Source organism: Pararge aegeria, chromosome 17, assembly GCF_905163445.1.
Source record: "Pararge aegeria chromosome 17, ilParAegt1.1, whole genome shotgun sequence".
Lineage (NCBI taxonomy): Eukaryota > Metazoa > Arthropoda > Insecta > Lepidoptera > Nymphalidae > Pararge > Pararge aegeria.
Window position 1 is genome coordinate 15,597,671 of NC_053196.1, and position 20,159 is coordinate 15,617,829.

Consider the following 20,159-nt stretch of genomic DNA (forward strand, 5'->3'; position numbering starts at 1 on the left):
GTTTTGTAAGGTGTTCCAAAATCCACGATTTTCGGCTGCTTGTGTCCAGCGGCTTGATGTCGTGTGTCCACCTCGTTGGGGGCCGTTCAACGCTTCATTTACCGGTTCGGGGTCGCCATTACCAACGTCCATCGGTTCAAGCTGTGTGCCCGCCCATTGACACTTCAGCTTCGCGACACTCAGGCAGGCGACAGGATCTCCTCATTCGTGATTTGATCACATAGACATCCAAGCATAGCTCTTTCCATCGCTGAGTGACTCTGAGCCTTCTTATGAGGCCCATAGTTAGCGACCACGTTTCAGATCCGTAAGTAAATCCGCAACACGCACTGTTCGAAGACTTTGGTATTCAGACACTGATGGATTTTGTACTAAAAGATGCCACGAAGAGTTTTATGGCAAATTAAATTTAATCTAAACAAAAACTATCTCAGCTAAAACGATCCAAAGGCAAAGATGCGCGGAAAATATCATCACTCCTCTGGGAGTTTAAAACGGTAGTTACGGCTGTTATGAGCCCTATAAAGTTTGTCGTCAAAGGCCCTTTATTGTATGATAAAATACCGCGCCCTTGATAATAATAATGTCCTGGAAGCTTTTATACACTTCTCAAGAGGTTCTTAACTTGATTCTCACTTAAAAGCTTCTTTACATTAACATAATGTGGTTTGTAACCTATGAAAAAAAAACAAACTACTAAAACATAATTATTATGCCGAATTTTTAGTTAATAAATTTTCATTGTATAGTACGTAGAGGGGACATTGTCGAAGACCTGTTTGGTGTGGTGTATATAGACTGAAGAAATTACAAATTACACCATACAGATTCTCCCACTTTTCGCGGTATATAGCAAATGAAGCTTAATTTTCATAATATAGAAGTGGGTTGCTCCACCTTGAGGAACTATAAAAATAACAAACAATCGGTTTTCGTTAAACACTAAATAAACCCTAAACGTATATCGTAACGAATCAGTAAATTCACCGCGTCCCTTGGGGAAATTGAAACTTTGGCGCAAACTAAGTTTCCGCAAGATGGCCGCTGGGCGTGTAACGAGGTTGCATGCTGGGAGCATTATTTTGATATTATTTGGCAATATTGGGTGATTTTATTTTATGTCTAAGGCTACTGCATAAATGATTCTTGTTATTAGCTTATGTTGTTACGTTCTAAGGTTTAGGGATTGGAATTCTATATACTGTTTATTTATTTATTCTGGTTCGTGTTTTGCCAACTCTGTTCTTCCTGAGTCGCTTCATCATTGCTGAGGGTCGTGGCTCCCAGTTGCGTGCACTTCATACATGCACAAAAGCTCTGCCTACCCTAAAATTTGCGTCTAACTCATTAATGCGAAGGATTTTTCCATTTCATGCTATCTACCTTCTTTATGCATACCCTGGTCCCTGTGCACGCAACTGGTGGCTCCTAATCAATATTGCCTTCTTCAATAGATGTCTTCATCTCTTCCGATTCTCTGACGTTTGAAACGGACTGTAGACGGGGCAGGAGTGCTTCCTTCACCTCGTCCAACCAAATGGCAATGTGAGATGGTGATAACAAAAAAAACGGCTAAGTTTGTTGTGGGTTTCTTCGACCAGGGCGCGTTTGGAAACCTCGTAGCTTTAGTTTTAAGTTGACAAACTTAGTTATCGCCATTAACTCACTTCTATGTCATTCTTTACATGCTATGCACGCATCAAAAGTGACATCTACGTACCTATTTGAATAAAGAAATATTTGACTTTGACTTTGACGACCAAAGTCTCGGGTTACGTCTAAGTGGGTTCTCTCCTAATACCCTTCCTGTGAGCATCAGCTTTCCTTTACTGCTCGAGGGTATCCTGGCTATGTAACGAAAGTACTGGAGTGTTCTCCACAGACAGATGGTAGAAAGCTGTTTGCATGCCCAGCGTTGGTCCCCTGCCTGGTCCAAGTGATGTTAAGCATTCGTCTCGAGCACCAACACAAGAAAATAATAAATATTTAATTTACCTGCTTGTCAGAATTTATATATCGCTCTCTGAGTACTTCGAGATTTTAACCAACTGCTAGTTTAGGCATGATGATGACTGTAATCGCCATCTAGTAGGAAACATTGCAGTTTCGATCTTCCTTTAAATTTCAGTTAAAGGCCGTTTTGATTCTGGTGTTGTTTTAACGTACGTAATACGAATACATTTGAATCGCCGTGACAACGTAGTCTCTAGATATAGTTAAAATTTCACTACTCTTCGAAGATACATAATTTCCTCTATTTTCTTCTCAGTTGTCTTCACTGCATTCTCTTTTCAACTTAACTGCCGATGTCGTGTCAAGGTCACTTATATGCCAAATTTACACAGAATAGAACTATCATTAATTAGTTCTGCACTGACATTGATACATTCTCTAAGGTTCTCGTAAAATCTGACATACAGACCGTACGATAGGATTTTATTATTGTTGCTTCTTGATAACTAGCCGACAGGAATCAGTTGGCTCTGCTAAAATATGTGCTCCTTAAACATTCTTTTAGGCTTTAGTAATAATACATAAATATAAAAATTGCAAAATTATTATTTATTAGCTTCTGCTCACGACTTCGTCTGCGCGGACTTCAGAATTATTTCTAAAGCTTCGTTCGTTGACAATTTTTAATCCTACGACGGGAACTATTTGAGAGATCGGAATAGAAAGTACATGTCCTTTTCTATAGCATAGTCACAGCTTTCTATATGCCCGCGGCTTAGCACGTAAAAAAAAAATTATTTTCCCTATGGAACTACTTATGGAATCGGGATAAACTATGTTCTTTTCTATGTCAAAGGCTACATGCATGTCGTTTCATCTAAATCCGTTCAGCCGTTTTTGCGTGATTGAGTAACAAACATCCACACTTTCACATTCCAGTAGGATTTAGTAGGATGAATATAAACAGCAGACATGATTTCTCAATTACAGATAATATTTGAATTGCGGTTGATGGACTAATAAGGTTTATCATTTTCGTCCCATTGTGTGTTTTGTTACATTAGCGGTTGTCACGCATATTTTGTTTTGTTTAATTAGTTTTGCCAGTGGTATTGTATAATTTATCGCACTTAAAATAATTTCACTATACAGAAATTACATTGTTAAATATATTTTTTTTGTATGAAATAAATTAATACTGAATTATGAAAAGTTGTAGAACAAATGTGTTTACTTTTTATGATAGGAACTACAAGCCGAGATATTTTTGGTATTTTTCACTTAACCCTGTATAATATAAATTTCAAACAAAAAATTCAAAATTCAAAATTCATTTATTTCAAGTAGGCCTAATATAAGCACTTTTGAAACGTCTAGTCTGTCTGTTTGTAGTGACTCTACCACCGGTTCGGAAGGCAGATTCTACCGAGAAGAAGCCGGCAAGAAACTCAGCAGTTGCTCTTTTTCAACATCAATAATTTACATTTTACATTTTAACATTCATTTTTCTATCTTGTGAGAGCTGAAAACGGAGCCGAACGCTTCCAAGCAACCATGTCATTAAGAAATTCATCAATTGTATAGTAACCTCGCTGTAATAAATGTGTTTTAACAAATTCTTTAAACTTGTGCATTGGCAAAAAATCACCTCAGGAATCATATTATAAAAGCGTATACTCAATCCCACAAATGACTTCTGTACCTTTCGCAGACGATATGCAGATGACACTAATTTATGACAATTTCTTGTAAGTCGACTGTTTATGTCCACTTTTTGCTTATAAAGACTAATATGTTATCTTACAAATACTGTATTGTTATAAATATATTGTGAAGCTAAAGTAAGTATGCCTATTTCTATTTAAAGATTCAAATAAAGAAATCCAGTTAGTGAATCACTTAGAATCCTGATGACTCCATCAGGATTCTAAGTGATTCACAAACTAAGCTACGTTTCTGATATCTCCCACCAATGCCGATATTATCAGTCTTATATCAGAGTTTTATTATAATATTACTGTTTTTTTTAATTTTTAATTTTATTTTTATATCTGATATAACTCTCGTGGAACATGAATACAGTGTTACCACAGACCACTCAAAGTTTGACTCAATTATCGCTTGCAAGATCAATTTACTTGCCGGAATATTGATCGCAATCACAGTCTGGCTTTATATTACCTAGTCTTATCCACAAACGCTAACTAACGTTGTGAAAGTCATATCCGAATATGAATTTAAAATTCTAATTTAAAAATTCTTTATTCAAGTAGACCTATCACAGGAACTTATGAAGCGTTTATACATATACTAGCTGTTGCATGCGACCTCGTCTGCGTTTGTTTTTGTTTTCCGAAAGACATGTGGCATTCAATTTTAGGTGTAATTCTACTGAAATTTTTAAGTTATGTTGTTCTTATATAAAAAAAAAATAAGTAAGTAATTATTTAAATCGGTTATCATTTGACGACATTATGTCGTTCCCTCTCCCAAACGAACTGAGCTTAATTTTGGGATAAAAAGCATCCTATATTACTTCCAATACCTTCACGAATATGTGTATATAGTTTCATGATGATCGGTTCAGTAGTTTTTGCGTGAAAGCGTAACAAACATACTTACATTCACAGTTATAATATTAGTAGGGATGTTTACGTAATTGTGAGGTGATGGTGATAACTACGTTCGCTTACTTTAATCTAAAACTATGAGGGTTCCAAACGCGCTCTGGTCAAAAAAAGCCCACAGCAAACATAGCCCTTTTTTATCACCATCTCACAGTCATTTAATATAGCTACGAAGTTAGAGCAATTCACATTCATGCTTTTTTATAGTTTAAGTAATCCTTACTATTATAATAGGATTTTTCTGTAAGCTTACGTTTTATATAAACTTTGAACTTATTCAGAGAGAACTCTTAGGTATCATCCGGTAATTTGTGATAAAATAATATACAATTTCCCTTGAATGAATTACAAGTTTTATGTAACCTAATAAACTGCATTAAAACTTTATTTTTAATCCTTATAAGAAAAACCACGCCCTTCAGGCCGGAACAATGCTGCTTAGCGGCAGAAATATGTATGGTCATAACAACGGCAACGATAACATCAATGAGAAAGCTAGCGAGACTGTGATCGTACTGTTAGCCTTTTTCACACAATACATTCATATATTTTAATCGTGTGCCCACATTTAATGACAATTGTTACGATTGGTTGGGATTGGTAACGAGATCAGACAATAATAATTCCTCTCTCGATGACAGTGCTAGCTACTGCTCTCTCTGTATGTACGATAACTCTATGGAAATGTATGATTAATGTAACATTACAGAGGGGCATATTCACCCAGCGAATCATCTCTAAAAATAAAGATCTCTTCAAAAAAAATACATAAACACTGCAGGAATAACGTTGGAATAGTAACGCAATGTTTTAGCACACTCTAACATTTGGAAAGTGCTGTCACTGCGTAGCTATTCCGACGTTACGCTTCGTTTATTGGTAAAGCCATTCAAGAAAACCGGGAAAATGTCCCGAATAAAAACGCAATGCCTTGAGGCTTGTTACCCCGACTGGCCTTATAAGCCAATTCTGGGAAAATCGCAAGGTTTGTTTGAGTCAACCAAAAGTAATTTTGCTCCATAATAATTTTAGTAGATTCCGGTAGTCATAAGGCTTATTTCACACTTACCTTGTTGTATGGCGATATCTTTGAGACATCGATTGTTAGCTCATTTCTTCTACTAGTTACACTACTAGTACTACTATAACTAATATATACTAGTCTGATAACCACAAGATTCTGCGAAGCCAACACACGTTCTGATCTCATTTTTAATTCCCTCGTCATCATATCAGCCCATTACCAGCCCACTACAGAGCACGGGTCTCCTCCCACGATGAGAAGGGCTTACGGCCGAAGTCCACCACGCTGGCCCAAAGCAGATTGGTGGACTCCACACACCTTTGAGAACATTATGAAGAATTCTCAACTATGCAGGTTTCCTCATGATGCTTGTTTGGTTTGATGTTTTAATTGCTTAAAACACACATAACTCAGAAAAGTTAGAGGTGGGATTCAAACTCAGCTTCCCAAAAGTGAAGTGGAAGTCTTACCCACTGGGCTGTCACCGCTTCTTCTTGTTTAAATTACCTCAAAAATATTGCACCTGTACTCTTAATCCCAGTGCACACTAAGTGCACTAAAGTGTAGTGTGTGTAGTGTAATGTAAAGTGTGTAAAAATGACAGCCGGGTAAATGTGAAACCGGCCTAAGACGTAGGTCCGCCTCAGTAAATAACAAAGTTTATTTAATTAAAAGCTATTAAAGGTATTGCAACTCTGGGCGGGCTTATTTGTATTTATAGCCTTTCTTACCCAGTTCACTTTGTCTAGACTTAAGGAAAATAAAGAAATATCTTCAGTTTTTCATATCGTTGTTTTTACTGTCCTGTACAAACAAACGCCTTCATAGGTTAGAGGTTAAGGGGGATGGAATTCTGAAAGCTTACAAAATCAAAAACCACTGGACTATTTTCCCTATCCCTATCCCTAGTAATATTATAAATGTCAATGTAAGTTTGTTTGTTACGCTTTCACGCATAAACTACTTAACCGATCCTCATGAAACTTTGTACATTTATTTTTGGAAGTGTCAGAAGTAATATTTTTTATAAGTAATTTTTTTTAAGTATTTTTTATCCCGACATTAAGCTAGGTTCCTTTGGGAGAAGGGATGAAAGTGTTTGACGATTTTACACCATAACTCTGACAAATTATAACCGATTTAAATAATATTTTTTGTACTATAGAGGTTATAATATGTGTTTAATTTTGTCCAAACTTTGTGTAGATCTGATGAATGCGGTTGGAGATAGAGGACTCAACTCCTCAGCGGACAGCAAACCCCTCATTTAAGGCTTACAACTAAATTGAATGCCACATCAACAAACAAAATCAAACGCATACGAAATCACGGGCAACATCTAGTAATTAATAAATTTACGCTACAGCTAGTTTTGATTGGTTGGCAAATCAATGTTCGTATGACGTATTGATTTATTATATACTCTTTATTCTTACACACTTTAGTTAATCTCGTGATAAGATCTTTTTCTAGTTGTTGTTTCTAGATCGAACTTTTTAAGAAATTCCCAGTACCAGAGCTTTCAGGCTTGAGGGGGCCATGTTTTAAAAATACTTTAAGCAGTCGGCACCGGATGTTTTCACTTATCCCTACATAGTATAAAACAGAGTCACTCCCGCTGTCTGTCTGTGCGTATATATATACTACGACAACTCACACATCGCCATCTAGCCTTAAAGTTAGCGTAGCTTGTGTTATGGGTACTAAGATGACTGATGAATATGTTTATGAATAATATGCAAAAAAACTTAGAATATACATATAAACACCCAAACAATGAAAAACATTCATGCTGATCACACATGCATTTTCCAGTAGTGGGAATCGAACCCACGGACTTGGACTCAGAAACAGGGTCGCTGCAAACTGCGCCAATCGGCCGTCCTAATTGAAAAATAAGTTGGATTAAAAACGGCGATCAAGAGCGATCTCTACAAAATCATCTTAGTCAATTCTTTCCTACTTTTATTTAGAACATAATTATCTACACTTATACCAAATATAAGTATATCAAAAAACATATTCGTATATAACTTTTATTACTTTTTTAAGTTTTTTAGCTCTCTACTACCTGCATTTGAGTGGAAAGATAAACTCTAAATTGCACACAATTGAAAGACAAAAAACAAAAAAAAAGTGAAAGTTTCGATTGTATTGTGTTGGTTGTGAGCCCTGGTAACCCCTCTATAGATGATATAGTGGGCAGGCAATAATGATTGTAATATTAGAATGCATATAAAAATTTCGCAACTGACAGGATTCGAACCTGCGCCTCTCTGGCAATAGCGTCTCGAGCGCTTTTCAACTAAGCAACGTTTCTCATTCCACCGAAGCCGAAATGAATACATGCCCTTTTATTAGTCTAATACCGACTGTATTTTCACCAAGTGTTGTTAAAAACACTAATAAAAATTACAAAAAAAAATTATCGGCTAGCTCTTACACTATAAGTTAATGAGGCACTATAGCTACATTGAGCTCTTCGTGCGTGGCAATTACCTCTATTGCCTCATTGTAGACTCTTTAATAGGGTCGGTCCTCAAGGGATACTCTTTTTGCTAATGTCTGTAGTAGACGTTGATATAGAGTTTGCGTTTTCATTAGAAATAAAAACTTGCTTTATAATATGGATAAAATGTCCGTGACAAAATTTGACTTTAGGGGGCTGCGTTATTTCATTTTCCAAAGCCTTTTATTTGGCACCCACCCAAGTTAATATAACTTTGTTTTTTCTATGGATCTTATTTTTGATATGGTCAAGAGATATACCAATAGAATAGTTCTATCCATGCACACATCGCTATCTAGCCCCAAAGTTTGCGTAGCTTGTGATATGGGTACTAAGATAGCTGATGAATATTTTTATGAATATAAACCACATAAATACTTATAATATACAGATAACCACCCAGACGCTGAAAAACATTCATTTTCATCACGCAAACATTTTCCAGTTGATGGAATCGAATCCACGGCCTTGGAATCAGAAAGCTGGGTCACTGGGCAGGGTAGGGCAGACGGCGTCCAAATCCATTATTCTATTACTTACGCACTTTTTATCTATTCCCAGAACTGGTAAACTCCACTACCCCACAAATGTGTGCGGGCCGTTGTTCGAGGAGGAGCTGGAGTTCTGGGGGCTGGACTCCAACCAGGTGGAGCCTTGCTGCTGGTCCACGTACAGCATACACCGAGATACACAGGTGAGTGTGAGTTCAAAATGTTTCACGTGTATTGATTGATCGAGGAACCAAAAATGCTGGCAAAATGTGACGTGATGTGATGGGATGTGGATTGGTTAGCATAATTCAGGTTCTAGAAGAGCTATTTTAATAAAATTTTATCTACATGCAAAAAAAAGAAATGAGCAGGCGCATTAGATTGCCCTTTCTTTGTTTGTTGTGTAATTTTACGGTAAAAATAATTTTAATTAACCTTGACCTTGCTACGCTCCCCACAGTTGAATAATTTTCTTTTAAACTTGTCTTGAACACGTCACCGTATGGCATAGTCAGAATAGGCTTTAAATGTCAAAAAGTTAAGAGATTGTAAAAGTTTAAGCATATCCTGAGGCTTACTAACATTGCTTTAAGTAATATTATTCTCAAACGACAGTTTTATATGACTACGCTGACATTTCTACAACAAGGATTGTGCTCGTTGGCCTCCAGCCATGGTTTGTTGGACTAGGGCTTAGTGAATATGGATAAGATCTATGCCTGGATGACGTCAGAAATCGGGGACCATCACCGTCGAAGACACTGTGCAGTCATAATCGTATGGGATGCATTGTGTGTGGGGCATCGCCCGAAGACAGTGGCGTAGGAAATGGGATTGTAAGAAAACACCTCAATTATTTGCAGGTTGAGGGATTGGGCGGCAACAATAGGAGATAGCACAGTATAAAAACATGATAAAGAAAGTTCTTAAATTTGGATAACGGCTTTGGAATCAGGAGTTTAAGAGACCCACCCAGATAGGGACCCACTCAAACACATAATTTCGAATGAGTAATTACATTTGTATAAGCGGTGATAGCGCAGTGGGTAGGAGCTCGGATTCAATTTCAGAGGGCCGAGTTCGAATCCTAACTTTCCCAGTTATGTGTGTTTTAAATAATGAAATATCGAGTGCCCTGTAATGGGCTGATAATGGTTAGCTATGATGATGACGATTAATTATTGTCTTGGGTTCAGTATCAGATATAGAGTACTTGACGGCCGACTGGCGCAGTGGGCAGCGACCCTGCTTCCTGAGTCCTAGGCCGTGGGTTTGATTCCCACAACTGGAAAATGTTCGTGTGATGAACATGATTGTTTTTCAGTGTCTGGGTATTCATCTGTATATTATAAGTATTTATATGTATTATATTCATAAAAATATTCAACAGCTATCTTAGTACCCATAATACAAGCCCCCCAATTTTTTTTTATTATCTTCAAAATTTGACTAGTTTTATCATATAACCAATAATTTTGCAATAAAACAATATTGCGGCTATAAAATGAGATGTAAGCTATCCTATCTTTTAAGCTAGATCAAACTGCACACGGAGTGTAAATTTGATTGCAATCGGTTAATCAGATGGTCTAAAGGAGAGAAAATCCACAGTACGTGTTTTAATAACTTAAGGGTAGGCTAGTTATATCTCGTACAATAATAACCCTTAAGTTTTTTATAAATCGTGCTGCAGATTTTCTCCATTTTATATCATCTGCATACCCTGTATGCACGCCACTGAGAGTCCATCGCGGACAAACAACGTGACGCGTAATTTATGTCTATACATTAAAATTTATGGGTATGTCATTCCTTTATGACCTAAATAAGTAACCAATCGACTTAATTTTCGGCATAGTTAGTTGAAAGAACGGAGAGTAACAATGCTTTTTAACTCAGGAAAACAAACGCTTTCCACGGGATTTGTAAACTACCGCATTAAACTCGGACGACGAACGCGGCCAACAGTTATTGTTATAAAAAAAACGGAAACTTTCGTTCTATTAGCTCCTTCATTATACAGTGGATAAAGTGGATATGATATTGTTAAGATTTGCTTAAACGACAAAAAGCTTGGGTGTGAATTGCTCTAATTTCACAGCTGAATATTAAATAAATAAATACACTACGACAATACACACGTCGCCATCTAGCCCCACGGTATGCGTAGCTTGTGTTATGGGTACTAAGATAGCTATTATTTTAATTTTTTTTTAAGAATATAATAGGTACACATAAATCCTTATTATATACAGATAAACACCCAGACACTGAAAAACAATCATATTCTTCACACAAACATTTTCCAGCTGTGGTAATCGAATCCACGGCCTAGGACTCAGAAAGCAGGGTCGCTGTCCACTGCGAAAGTCGGCCGTCAAATTAATTTACTGTGAGATGGTGATAACAAAAAATTTACCCGACTAAGTTTTGTTGTGGGCTCTTCTTAGACCAGGGCGCCTTTGGAACCCTCGTAGCTTTAGGTTTAAGTTGGCGAACGAAGTTATCACCATCCCCTTACAATTATGTAAACATATATGTATGAACGCTTCAAAAGTGCCCGTGATAGACATGAAATAAGAATTTTTGAATTTGAATGTTTGAATTTGCACTATTAGTCGATGAATTATGATTATTTTGATCAAATACAAACATAGTAGATTGCTGATTGATTAACAACATAGTGTAACCCAATCAGTTAGTGTAACTATGTTTGGGTGCACCTGTAACATTGTTAGCTAGTTAAACTGGTTTAACTACAAGCCTATAGTATTGTTTGACGTTAGTTAATACGTTCGAAGCGGCCTAATCTATTCTCATGTTAAATTATACGAGATGTGGAGCGCTTGTATATAGTTAACACTTCATGTTCTCGGTGGGCCCTAAAAGCCTATTTAATGACGTCATCGTCAACCCATAGCCGGTCCGCTATCAGTAGCGTGCATAGGAGGTATACACAGGGTATGCAGATGATAAAAAATTGAGAAAATCTCCATTACGAGACGGCCGATTGGCGCAGTTTGCAGCGACCCTACTTTCTGAGTCCAAGGCCGTGGGTTCGATTCCCACAACTGGAAAATGTTTGTGTGATGAGCATGAATGTTTTTCAGTGTCTGGGTGTTTATATGTATATTATAAGTATTTATGTATTATATTCATAAAAATATTTAACAGCTATCTTAGTACCCATAACACAAGCTACGCTTACTTTGGGGCTAGGTGGCGATGTGTGTATTGTCGTAGTATATTTATTTATTTTTATTTATTTATTACGAGTTATAAAAACTTACGGGTAGGCTCTGTATAACTCTTACAAAACCTATCCTTAAGTTTTTTATAACTCGTAATGGAGATTTGTTCTTAGTGCATACCCTGTGCAAGGTTTTCAAGACCTACAGGGTTTTCTTACCTAATGAGAATGGGTTAAGGACGTGGACTACGTCGTCCTGCGCTGGCAGATTGCGGATTTATGGACTTGACACGTCTTTGAGAACATTATGGAGTACTCTCGGGTGTGCAGGTTCCACGATGTTTTCCTTCACCGTTAAAGCAAGTGATGCTTAATTCATAAAATGCACATAACTTGGAAAGTGTAGAGATGCGTGCTGGGATTCGAATTCGGCCCCCCGAAGGTAAAGTCGAGGTCCTATCCAATGCACTATCACCGCTCTTAAACGCCTAGACCACTTATTACGCATTCAGGCGCAAAGCGTTACGAGCATGTCGAGTTCGTCGGTGACGCGGACTCCGTAAGTTTTCATTTTACCACAAATCGCTCAACGCGTCTAAAGAGGTTTTGACTTCAATGAAACTCTCTGGTTTGTACACTACTTTTATAACGAAAAGAAAGAATGGTTTCCCCTTCAAAACGAATCACATCCGTAAAACGAATCACACATAAGATTTACGGTATAGCCGGTTCATTACTTCATAGATCCTATAAAGAGTCCCATCCAATATAATGCTTATCACAATCGCGACGCCAGATGCTTGGAAGTATGTCAAATTGAAGACATTGTCTATAGAGAATCCTCTCGGATATACCCCGATACTTTTCGCACTCATCAAACAAAATTAACGTTTATCACGTTACAAGAAGGTTCAGTTTAAGAAGCTTAGTACAATTATAAATAGGGCTGTTACAAATAATCCTATTATCCTACTAATATTATAAATGTGAGAGTGTGGATGTTTTTTACGCAATAACGCAAAAACTGCTGGATTTGGATAATATTTGGCATGCATGTAGCCTTTGACATGGAAAATAACATAGGCTCACTTTTATCCCGATTCCTCAAGTAGATTCCGAGGTAAAATAAAAATTGTTTATTAGCTAAGCCGCGGGCTTTAGTATGCATGTCACCTATATTATGAGAAGAACATGCACTTCCATATCGATTTCTCAAACAGTTCCCGGAATAAGATTAAAAATTGTTAACGAGCGAAGCTTTAGATCCAATTCTGAAGTCCGCGCAGACGAAGTTGCGGGCAGAAGATAAATAAATAATACTAAAAATTTATCAGGTACTATACAGGTTAGACTTCTCCAATAGAGTTCTCCCTCACGCAGTGGTCTGCCTTGGTCTTATAAGGGTTCAATTGGATAATTTTATAATTTCTTAATTACTCTAGTCTGGTTTGGTGGGAGGCGCCTAGACCGTCGCTTGTTACCATCCTATCGATAAGAACGTGCCGCCAAAAGAACTTAGCTCTCTACTAAGATTTAGTACTAGTGTAACCACCTCGTTTGTCCAGAAGTTAGCATGTTCAATTGCGATGCACAAGGTCCTGGGATCCCGGGTCGAGCCAAATTATATATGGTGCTGTTTTTTTTCTATCAAAGAATTTTCAGCACCATTCCGGAGTAAGGAAGCTGGTTATATCAGCTCCCGTGTCTCGGTGAGCAGGTTAAGCCGTCGGTTTGGTTTATTGTCACCTAATTGTGGTAATAGTCGTTAAAGCCCACCAACCCGCATTGGAGCAGCGTGTGGGTCTATGCTCTAAAACCGTCTCTCTTGTCAGAGACGAGGCCTATGCCTGTGTGTTAACAGACTGCGGATGATGTCAATACATACCTTTGGACCCAGTTCGATCGCTGACATGCGCAACTCTAAATTTTCGGAGTTATATACGTTCTTAAGTAAAAAAAATGTATATCAAAAAAATCCTACCGCCTGGTCTATCATAGTGTACTTCTCATTTTTAGAGGAACACCGGTAGCCTAAGTGGGCCGGTATTGTGTTGATAATGATAATAATATTAATTGAGTATTAATATTACTACAAAAACGGAAAGTGCCAACCCTACCCGCAAAAAATTACCGATTCCCATTACATCCCTAAATTTACATGGGAAATGCTATTCGATTTTGATCGTAATGAATATGAAGTAGAATTCACTTTTCCTTATCCATTTCACGTGGAGGTTTCGTTCTATCCCGTAACAATTAGGTTTATTTAGGTGAGATTTACCAGATGTTTCGCATTGTATTTTCAAGCACCGCGATTATTTCGCACGGCCAGCACGTCCCAGACGATTGTATTTAAGTAGGTATCTTTACGAAGGTTAGTAAGAATGGGATAGGACAGGGTGCATAAGAGTAAGAGGTTCATTGGGTAGTCGCCTTCGCTAACCTTATTGAATCTAACGAAGGTATTGTTTTATTTTTAATCCTTACATGTTAGCTGGACTGTAATCTACTTTGGTGGTATGCGATGATGTAGTCTAAGATGGTAGCGGGCTAACCTTTTAGGGTTATATATATAATATATATTTATATTATCGGCCCATTGGTGCAGTCGGCAGCGACCCTGCTTTCTGCGTCCAAGGCCGTGGGTTCGATTCCCACAACTGAACAGTATTTGTGTGATGAACATGAATGTTTTCCAGTGTCTGGGTGTTTACTGTACTGTTCTATTTATATATAATACGTCGACCGATGGGCGCAGTGGGCAGCGACCCTGCTTTCTGAGTCCAAGGCCGTTGGTTCGATTCGATTTCCACAACTGGACAATATTAGTGTGATGAACATGAATGTTTTTCAGTGTCTGGTGGTTTATCTATATATTATAAGTATTTCTTATGTATTTTATTCATAAAAATATTCATCAGTCATCTTAGTACCCATAACACAAGCTACGCTTACTTTGGGATTAGATGGCGATGTGTGTATTGTCGTAGTATATTTATTTATTTAATTAGGGGACGCCTGCCATTGCCAGACGGGCGATCTCTGTCAGGACCATTCCACCCCATGGGTTTTAGAAAGGTTTAGTAAAACCTTGAAACCTACCAGTCTCTTTGGTGAACCTAACGATCAGCGGCGTGCATAGAGGGTATGCACAGGGTATGCAGATGATATAAAATGAAGAAAACCTCCAGTACGAGTCATAAAAACTTAAGGGTAGGCTTTTTATAACTCCTACAATTTTTTATAACTCGGACTGGAGATTTTTTATATTAATCTGCCCGCTTAGTGCATACCCTGTACATACTCTGTGTGCACGCCACGATATCGCCTATAGAGAGGTTTGCTGGGTCTACTTCACTTTCTATCCTTATCTTGTAGTTCCCATCTTACCAGCGGGTACTTGGGTCACTCTATGAAGCTGGTTTCCACCCCGCTGCACTTTGAACAGTATGGATCGTCTACAATTCTCATTAGGTGTCTCTTCAACAGGCAATGTCCTGTGGTTATGTCTGCTACCAGTGCTATATCGGTTCTGCTCTGTGGCATATATTTTTATATGAATCCCATGTCGTGTGGGAACCAATTTTTTCTACACGACATCCCGAACGCCTGGAATCGAACAGTATAGTTTTACTGCTATACTTATCCTAAAGCAATTTGGGACTTTTTATTTCTAAATGATATGAGTATGGTAATATTTTTATTAATATTATACACTAATACATCCCTACTAATATTATAAATGTGAATGTAAGTTTGTTTGTTACGCTTTCACACAAAAACTACTTAACCGATCATCATGAAACTTTGGAAGCATATTCTTGGAGGTAATAGAAGTAATATAGGATACTTTTTATCCCGAAATTAAGCTCAACTCCTTTGGGAGAGGTGATGAAAAAGTTTGTCGATTTTACACAAGGACTATATAAAAAATGATAGAAATGTTCTTCGTTAACCTTTAGCATATAAATCAACTAACAATGAAATTTCGATGCGTCCTATAACGATTACTATTTTTTGTAAGTGATAGGAGGACCTGAGACTGATTACTACACCTAAATTTAATGTCCATGTATATGAAAAAAAAAACAAACGCAGACGAAGTCGCGGGCAACAGCTAGTATAATATACAGATAAACACCCAGATACTGAAAACCATTAATGTTCATCGCACAAACATTTTTCAGTCGTGAGAATCGTACCCACCTGGGACTCTGGAAAGCTGGGCCCGCTTAGAGCATATCGCGTGCAGTGTGCAATGTGCATACCTGTACAAGTAAGGAAGTTAAGGAGCAAGCGCCGACTTGTCCACGTATTTAAACATAAATCCTACTAACCTGCCATTATTCGTCTCTAGAGGTTATGGAAATTCGGATTAAATTGTACGGAAAAAGGAGACAATTACGCAAAACAAATGTTTTCGCGAGACGGGGTACCATTCGTATGGAAATGGGCCAAATGCGTCCGCTGGGATTACGGGGCCGTTCGCAAATCGCCCCGGTGCAGATTTCTCGGTATTTGAAGGTCAATTGCTATGTCAACGATGCTTTTTATTTATTTTATTTTTATTTCCAGTCACAATTACTACAGTAAACAAAAGTGCATTTATAATAACAAAATAATATATGGTAATATATAATTCTTATTATTTACTTTCATCATCACCATACTAGAATGGTCTCAGCCTACAATTTTGCACTTAAAAAAGCGGAGTTAGATCATTTTCACAATTCCGCTCTGAGTTTTAAACGCAAAATTAAAAAAAACTGTTTGCAACGTAACTCATTGTACGTTGTAGCTTTAGGTTTAAGTTGGCGAACTAAGTTATCACCACCCCCTTACAACTTTGTTAACAGATGGCCGACTGGCGCAGTGGGCAGCGACCCTGTTTTCTGAGTCCAAGGCCGTGGGTTCGATTCCTACAACTGGAAAATGTTTGTGTGATGAGCATTAAGTGTTTTTCAGTGTCTGGGTGTTTATATGTATTTTCTAAGTATTTATATACTACAAGCTACGCTTATTATTGTCGTAGTATATTTATTTATTTATTTATTTATATATAAATAAACTACGACAATACACACATCGCCATCTAGTCCCAAAATAACCTTAGCTTGTGTTATGGGTACTAAAATAACTGATGAATATTTTTTTATGAATAATATTCATAAATAGTTTTGATATATAGATAAACACCCAGCTACTGGAAAACATTCATGTTCATCACACAAACATTGTCGAGTTGTGGGAATCGAACCCACGGCCTTTGACTCAGAAAGCAGGGTCGCTGCCCACTGCGCCAAATGGCCGACGAATATGTATGAACGCTTCATCAATGCCTGTGATAGGCCTACATGAATGAATAATTATTGAATTTTAAAATTTGAAATCAACATGATTTTAGCATAAAGTTAGTTGAAATGACGCTGAGTTACATATGACTGACTGACTGACCTCCATGTATCCCGGGAAAGCAAACGGTTCCCGCGGGAATTGTTAAAAACCCTTAATAAAGTAATAAACGCGGACGAAGGACGCAACAGCTAGTAAAGAAGTAAATGTTACAAAGTTATAGATAGTAATCCGAATCCCAAAGTGTTAAATATGGGGATTAAAAGTTGAAGAAAAATATTTAATTTTTCAAAGTTAAGTTATAAAGGTCATCGTCATTTCATGAAGTTATTTTGACTCTTATTTGCTTCGCGAACAATCTACGAAGTTGCTACTATCCGCTAGTAATATAAATTTATATATACAAACGAACATAAATATTTGAATAAATTAAAAAAAAAAAATTTTTTATTCCACTGCAAGTGATGATGCAGTCTCAGATGGTAGCGGGCTAACCTGTTAAGGAGTATGGCAGTTATATTAAACCCATACACCTAATTGGTTTCCACGCGACATCGTACCGGAACGCTAAATCACTCAGCGGCACGTCTTTGTCGGTAGGATGGTAACTACCCGCGGCCGAAGCCTCCTAACAGACAAAAAAAGGTAATAAAAATATTAAGATTAGGTATAGCATAAAATATAACAAATGATTTTATATAACAGGCCCCTTTGGTCAAAATGTTTTATTGTTTTCTCGCTTTGCTTGCTTTGCGAGGTGGAGTATTACAAAAACAGCAAACTACGTATCAAATACAACTCTGTAGCAGTTAAACATCACCCTGAGCTCAACTAAAACCCAATTAACTTTTATTTCGGTAAAGAACGCGCCCCTATACCCTGATAACTTTCTTATAACCTACAATTTTCCCTTTCTGCTTGCAAAAGATTGGTAAAATACGAAACTAGGTTCTTAGACTTCGACTCAGATGATAAAATGTGTTACGAATTCTTTTTTCTTTTATAAAGAAGTTTCTAGACATTTTTGACAGTGACATAGGATGCCGGGTATATCAGTCTCTACACTTTTTCCATCATAAATCTATATATATATATATATATAAAAGAAAGTTGCGTTAGTCATACCATTTATAAATCTAGATCTGCTGGACCAATTTTTATGATATTTGATTTTTTGGATTTCGCTTAGACCGGAATAGGATAATAAGTATTAAAATATAACATTCATAAAAAACAAATGATCCGCGGTACGAAGTTCGCCGGGACAGCTAGTAAATAGTAAATAACAAAAATTTTTTAAAACGTGTTACAATTTATAAATAAATAAATATACTACGACAATGCACACATCGCCATCTAGCCCCAAAGTAAGCGTAGCTTGTGTTATGGGTACTAAGATAGCTGTAAGAACGTGTTAAGATTTTCTCAATATGCTAAAGGCATATATAATATGCTAATATAAAGTCAAAGGTGACTGACTGACTGACTGATCTATCAACGCACAGCTCTAACCACTTGACGGATCGGGCTGAAATTTTGCACACAGATAGTTATTACAACGTAGGCATTCGCTAAGAAAGGATTTTTAAAAAATTCCAATCCTAAAAGGGTTAAATGGGGCATGAAAGTTTGTATAAAATCCTTCGTTTTATCAATCTATTTTTCAACTTTGATTTTAGGTTTTCTATTAAAAACAAAGAAATATGTGTTTCACAGATTTAAAAATTCCAACTCCAAGGTCATCAAATAGGGGATGAAAATTTATATGAAAGTTTCTAATTTTCTAAGTAACATATAGTTCTATTTACCGAATCAAAAATTGAACTTAACGTGAGCCAAGCCGCGGGCAAAAGGAAGTATTTTTATAACATTTAAGTTTAAGTCACCTTCCCGAAGTCCTTTCGCATCCAGTCTGATCCACACCTCTGATGTAAAATATCTCGCCACATCTTTCTTCTTCATCCTCTTTTCCTCTTTTTATTTCTTAGAACCCATTCCGTCACTTTAAAATGATACCTTTCATTGTATCAAGTTATTTGATACGTATACGTATATTTATAATAATGTAAAGATAAAAACCCAATTAAAAAACTAGGTTCAGAGTCATTACACCCGCAACAGACGTAGATAAAATAAATAAATATACTACGACAGAGCGTGTGTATTGTCGTAGTATATTTATTTATTTATTTATTGCTATTTAGCCCCCAAAGTAAGCGTCGCTTGTGTTATGAGTACAAAGATTACTGATGAATATTTTAATGAATAATAATATATCATGCATTAAAATATTCATCAGTCATCAGTTTCCATCTTCATTCGAAAAGATACCTACTGATACATACACGTAAATACTTATTATATATATATATAAACACCCAAATGAGCTTCAAATGCAATAGTTACGATATTATTAATATGAATACGTTCAGAAAACCAGTGTGTGATTCACTCGTGAAACTCGCGTCAACACGAATATATGTTAAACAGTTTTACATGAATGCATAAATTATGCGACGTAGGATATTAGGAACAGCAAATCTAATATCAAATACAACTCCAGAGAAATATACCTACCATTACTCTGAACACGACTAATGCCAATTAACTTTTATTCGCGCAAGAACGCGTCCTTGTTCCCAGATAAGAATCTTATAAGCAACAATTTACCCTTGGCGAAAGCCCATGATCAAAAAAGTTACGAAACGTCTCTAGAAAGTCTAGAGACGTTTCGTAACTTCGTTTCGTTTCGACGTGAACAAGTCTCAAAACTTTTATACTGTTTCGCCTGTCATTAAAATCGTAACTATGGAATGCAATGCATCTTTTCACCTAATTTCGTCTAAGTCCTTTTTTTTATTTAAATTTACTTCAAATAGCTGTTTCTGTCGCGAGCCTTTCGCATCAAGTCTGGTCAACACCTCTGATGAAAAAAAAAATCTTATTTTTATATTGAAAATTGGAATAATCTTCTCAAATTAGTGTATTTTCATCGGTCCGACGAAATCTGATC

General features: G+C 36.9%; 1 protein-coding gene across 1 annotated transcript in view; it reads left to right on the forward strand.

Moving 5' to 3' along the window:
- LOC120630795 (potassium voltage-gated channel protein Shaw-like) overlaps positions 1-20,159 on the forward strand; it is a 241,637-nt gene that overhangs the window by 60,231 nt on the left and 161,247 nt on the right. The window contains exon 3 of the mRNA XM_039900074.1: positions 8,675-8,807. Coding sequence (XP_039756008.1) covers positions 8,675-8,807 — 133 coding nt within the window. The remainder of the gene's footprint in view (positions 1-8,674; positions 8,808-20,159) is intronic.